Here is a 5,798-nt window from a genome sequence, read left to right as displayed (position 1 = left end):
GATCTCTCCCTAAACAAGGATAAATTTCAAAGAGTTATGGAGCGTCACACACCATTCAGTGACCATTAAAAAGCTCCAGCCCCATTACTCCCCCTACCCCATATCCTTTTATGACAATAAAATAAAATAGTGGGTTAAAAAAAATAGTCTTCAATGATCTAGATAGTTAATCCAAAATCATGTAACTTGATTTGTTCCACACCCTCCAATTGACCGAGAGTAACCAATAGCATATACAATGGTTCAATGAGTCAACTAGAAAACCTTAGGGTTATGTCGAACTTCCTATCACGTTCCATGGAGAAGAAACTCGGGTAGCAATAAAAGTTCAATTCTTAGTGGTTGAATACAAGCAATAAAAGTTCAATTCTTAATGGTTGAATACAAGTCAATTTACAATTACATCAATGGTTGACCAACACTTGCAAAGTTGGGAGTGGCCTCCTAAATAATCCATTTGAAGATGAAGTATCATACCTCGAGAACCAACGTCATAGTCATACACATTGGCATTGAGGTTGTCAAGAGATGCTTCCTCAACTAAAGTCATAGCCATACACGTTGACATTGAGGTTGTTAAGAGATGCTTCCTTGGTCGCTGCCTTAAAAAGTCAAAAAGCATCCATAAACATGGATCATCTAACATAAACATTGTTGAGTTGGATGCTCGTTTAAACAAATTGTATGGAATTTTGACTCGAGTAGTAAATTAAATTTGTACCAAAATAAGTTCATGTAGTAACTTAGGGGGATTAGTCTGGAAATTTGTTTGAACTTGTAAATAACACAAGAATGCAAAGATTAACTCAAGATTGAATAAGAGCTCTAATGGATAGAATGAAACCAAAGATTAGTTTGATAAATAAACAATGAGGTAAAGATAAGAAAGAACTGGCCTCTATTTCACCTAAACTTTCTTTTCTCTGCACAAGTCAAGATTGTTACTTACCCTAAACTGTTTCATTTGTTACAACATAAGTTAGTGCTAACTTGTGACACATGCTCACAAATTAAGTACATTTACAACAACAGATAAATATAATTACAACATACATCTTCTTCCGGAATAACTTTCACCCATGCATCAAGTCAATACCAGTGTGTGGATGTTCACTTTTCACATCACCTGGCCTCGATCCAAGCCACATTGTTCCTGTTCCAGAAGCTGTATAGTTTTGATTAGATGGTTCACTTCCTGGAGAAGCTAACTGGTCACTACTCTGAGGCTCAGACCCATCCCCTTGCTTTGTTGTCTTCGCCTTAGAGCCGCCGTATACGAAACTGCAAACAACCACCTGCAGCAACCAAGGTCTCGTTTGTTTTGGAAGGGAAAGGTTTGAATCTAAAACATCTTAAGAAGAATGAAAATCACCATTATAAGATTGTGATAAAGAAATATACCTGGACAGGGCTTGCAGCAACAAGCCTCGCAACACCGCCGCCAATAACATGACCGTCCGGACTAGAAAGGGAAACACTAATGCCACCAGTTCTATTTTGAGGTCCACCGTCTTCAGCAACCAAGTAAGAGCCAGATAAGCATAATATTTGGAATCGCCCCTGCAAACATGAAAAATAAAATGCTTACTAGTATGCACATTATTAACTTGCAACTAAACGAGAACTATTGAAGGGATTCAATAGAATTGATGATACTTGTAATGTTAAAATGGCTAGTAGTGGAGATAGTTGGTATTAATTCTCTAACCTCAAATGCAACGCTGATAGTCGTAGAAGCAGGCTGGCGCAGAGTGACTGAAGATACAGTCCCGGTTCCCGACATGATGCATAAAGCACGTTGTCTGTGTTGTGAAAATGCCAGTAACTTTGCTACAATGTCCTGAAACAAAGAAAATCCCCATTCGAGCTACTTTGAATAACAACATGGAGGTTTAATGATGAATAAAGCAAAGTACGAAATGGAAGACTATAATTACCTCCTGAACTCCAATGGTGATAACATGTGGTGAAAAAGCCTGGCCGGCAGAGTTGTTCATCCATTCGCCTGAGGGACAAACAAAAAGGTCGAAAGTTAATACAGTTCAAAGCAAAATAGATAAACATAGATATTTTGTTGCTAACGTGATTTACCATCAAAACACCAACCAGAAAGAGAAGGAAAGAGTGGAAATTTCATTTAATTTTTCATGGTTTCTAATTTTTATTCATTCTAAAGGTTTAATCTATATCAGAAATTTGAACCAGGACTTCAACAACCTCATAGTTGATGGTTCATTATACATGCACATGTATTATATCATTTATCATTGCCCTCATCCATCAATTATCTTGGAATAAAGATAGAATTTAGTTTCTTGAAAGTGCTACTTAGGATGCTTCGTCCCTAAAAGAAACAGTCTATCTAAATTCTAAAGGAATTAATCTATTAGCAAATTGATAATTTTTAATTTCAATAGAGTAAACTTGTTAGCAAGTGAAGAACTTCAAGTCCCAATTTTTTAGACAAAAACTTTCAGTAACAAAAGCAACATATCTTCACATCTTCTTATTAACAGATAATTGTAAATAACTAATCACACTTTCCCTCTAAAATGAACATGCCAAATTCCAATTCCAAAACCTTAAACAATACATATAATCAAGTATCTAGAGTAAACAATGCTTACCTAGAGCAGCTAGTTGTTGTTTCCTTCCACTTCCGCGTGGACGTCCTCTCGGCCGTTTCTCCGAAGGAGATGTGGAATTGTCAGTGGCCGGCATAGGAGAAGAGAGTCTCAAAGAAACAGGTACATCAGGACCATACTTCCTAGGTCTCCCTCTTTTCTTTTTCACAGACTGCTCTCCTGAATAAGGCACTAAAGCACCAGGAGATGAACCTATGCTGTTACTAACACCACCGCGACTAAAACTATCATGCTGAGGCTCCACTGAATATGTAGAACCATCAGAACCACCATGAGCATTACTAGGCAAAGCTCTAAACCCAGAAGGAGTTTGTTGGAACACTCCACCAACCCCTCCTCCTCTATGCATATAATATGAACCAGACCCATCAGAGAATGCCATAGCTTCTCTTTCATCCATGCATTAACTAAGACTAAAAAAAAATTCTAAATTGTGATAGATAGACTAATTTTTCCTCTTCAACTAAGAATTCGTATACAAAACATTAGATAGTTATGAAAAGACTGGATTTTTAACAATACGCAGAGAAGACAAAAAGGGATCTAAAACCTAGTAGCTCTAGATGTTCAATTCAATAGATTTTGTCAAGTGAATGTTGCAAAAAAAGGTTGTTTTTTTTTTGTTGTTCAACTAGAAAATCAAAAATATAAATGAGATTTGAATGTTAAATTTGAGAGGAGTAAAAAGGAAGGGTTTTTTTAGGTGAAACAGAAACAACATTGAAACGCCATGAGAGAGGGAAATGCAGGAGAATGAGAAAAAAGAGAAAAGTAGTGAAGTGATAGGTGTAGCGCATTAAGAAAAGAAAAGCATGGATTTGAAAATTTAGGGTTTTGACAGAAGAGTGCAGAGGGTAATTATGATGGAAAAGGAAAAGAGGGAAAGAGTAGAGTATGACTTCACTTGGGTGTGGAGAAGAGAAACAAAAATTGAATTTTGTTTTTTAGAGAGAGAAAAAAGAACTAAGCTTTTTGAATTTTGAACTTAGCTTAAGTTTGTATGAAAGAAAGGGACAGGTGTGTCTCTATACTAGCTAAGATTAATACGTCTTAAGGTTTTTATTTGATTGTTACTATATTTTAGGTGGTTCTTTAAGTTAATTTCGGGTTTATTTTCACCATTTAACTTTAAAAAAATATTATATTAATTTTTCATTTTTTCAAATATATCATATACCATGTTAGTCTTTTTGTTTACAAGCAAAAATAAAATAAAATATTATCACTAAATTCATAAAGATTAATATGTCCTGTTTTAAATGATTAAGAGATCTATATGATATTTTTGTAAATTAAGGGAACTAAAATGAATCTCAAGATTAACCTAACATGGTTTTAAACTTATATTTTATAATTAAATAGATCAAATATTTGATCTAAATTGGAGAGAGAAGAATGGAATGGAATAGAATAGATACAACTTTATTTCTTTCTATTTCATTTGATTTTAAAGTAAATATCCATTTTAGTTCCTTATGAGTCGATATTAATTTCGAAAAAAAAAATATTTAATTTCTTACAAATTTAAACTTAAACCAAGTAATATTAATCCTTGAATTATTCACAACTTAGTACTAATGGTGTTAGTTTCCTGCCAACATGAAATTTTAATAATTCTTAAGGGACAAGTTAATCCCTCGTTAGAAAAAGAAATAAAATATATAAAAATAAGAGTTGAACTTTTTTTTTCCACAAAATAATATGAGAGAATAAGGGTTTTTTCTCCGATCTCTCTCCACTGTCACGCTTTCATATTTTCTTAGTCTTTGGTTTTTCTCCTTTCACGTGGTCACACTCATTCGTTTTCAACGAGATCAATTTCCAATGTCGACGGTGTTGACAAATGATTCAACCGAAAAAGACGACATACGATATATCAGAGCCTGAGACAAAAGCAAGATTCTTTTTTATTAGAACCTTAGCATCAATTAATTTACATACTGCAATACGACATACTTTTATAACAGCGATTAAAGAAAATCAAATTCATCTAAAATTAGTTTACAAATTTTATGATATTAAGAACTTTTGTTTGCTTTTTAGCCTCTTTGAACTTCTGTGGCAAAGATAAAATAGGAGGAAATCATAAATTTATACAAATTTAAGTAATTTCACAAAGATTCGATTTCGGCACAGCATGATATTGTCATATCCTAAATTTTATCCTGAATTATCCACTTGCATCAACATAGCATAATCGGTTCATTTTGTTATGTATTTCATCAATTAAAAGCATTCATCAGGGTTTAGATGAAAAGTCAGGAGTTCTAGCATTTTATTTAGTGTTGATAACACGCATCCGGTCGTTTAGAGATAGAAAAAAGAATTAAGCTTTTTGAATTTTGAACTTAGCTTAAGTCTGTATGAAAGAAAGGGACATGTGTGTCTCTGTACTAGCTAAGATTAATGTGTTTGGATGTTTTAGTCTAGTAGAAGAATATAATGGAGCATCTTAAGGTTTTCATTTGATTGTTAGCATATTTTAGGTGATTCTTTTAAGTTAAGTTTGGGTTTATTTTCATCATTTAACTTTAAGAAAATATTATATTGGTCTCTCATTTCTTCAAATGTATCATGTTAGTCTTTTTGTTTACAAAGAAAAATAAAATAAAATATTATCACTAAATTCATAATTAATGAATGAAAAGGATTAATGTGCTCCATTTTGAACGGTTAAGAGATCTATACGATATTTTTGTAAGTTAACATAACATTAACATATGAGATCAAAATAGGTTTTAAACTTATACTTTATAACTAAATAGATCAATTATTTTATCTAAATTGGAGAGAGATGAATAGAATGGAATAGAATAGATACAATTTTATTTCACACTATTTCATTTGATTTTAGAGTAAAGATCTATTTTAGTTCCTTATAAAAACTGGAGAGTCAATATTAATTTTTGAAAAAAATCTATTTAATCTCTTACAAACTTAAACTAGGTCATAATAATCCTTGAATTATTCACAATGTAGCATTAATGGTGTTAGTTTACTGCCAACATAGAATTTTAGTAATTCTTAAGGGACAAGTTAGTCCCTCATTAGAAAAAGAAATAAAATATATAAAAATAGGAGTCAAATATTTTTTTCCATAAAATAGTAAGAGAGAGAATAAGGGTTTTTTCTCCAATCTCTCTTCAGTCTCAC

The 5,798-nt window shown here is 32.7% G+C and overlaps 1 protein-coding gene across 1 annotated transcript; it reads right to left on the bottom strand.

Annotated features, from left to right (window-relative positions):
- Positions 1–812: 812 nt before the first annotated feature.
- Positions 813–3,623, bottom strand: LOC127120744 (AT-hook motif nuclear-localized protein 5). The gene is made up of 5 exons (XM_051051278.1): positions 2,628–3,623; positions 1,938–2,005; positions 1,709–1,840; positions 1,402–1,560; positions 813–1,295 (listed from the first exon to the last, which is right to left on the bottom strand). The coding sequence occupies exons 1-5, from the start codon at positions 3,043–3,045 to the stop codon at positions 1,074–1,076; spliced, it is 999 nt and encodes a 332-aa protein (XP_050907235.1). The 5' UTR covers positions 3,046–3,623; the 3' UTR covers positions 813–1,073.
- Positions 3,624–5,798: the final 2,175 nt, after the last annotated feature.

This window comes from Lathyrus oleraceus, chromosome 2 (assembly GCF_024323335.1).
Source record: "Lathyrus oleraceus cultivar Zhongwan6 chromosome 2, CAAS_Psat_ZW6_1.0, whole genome shotgun sequence".
Lineage (NCBI taxonomy): Eukaryota > Viridiplantae > Streptophyta > Magnoliopsida > Fabales > Fabaceae > Lathyrus > Lathyrus oleraceus.
This window is presented reverse-complemented; position numbering and strand designations above follow the sequence as displayed.

What these genes read in the sequence shown, in the direction of transcription:
- LOC127120744 (XM_051051278.1), bottom strand. Translation starts at nt 3,045, where the DNA reads ATGGATGAAAGAGAAGCTATGGCATTCTCTGATGGGTCTGGTTCATAT. An exon ending in ACAACAACTAGCTGCTCTAG is followed by an intron (nt 2,006 to 2,627) that starts GTAAGCATTGTT and finishes TTTGTCCCTCAG; the next exon opens with GCGAATGGATGAACAACTCT. An exon ending in TCACCATTGGAGTTCAGGAG is followed by an intron (nt 1,841 to 1,937) that starts GTAATTATAGTC and finishes TCTTTGTTTCAG; the next exon opens with GACATTGTAGCAAAGTTACT.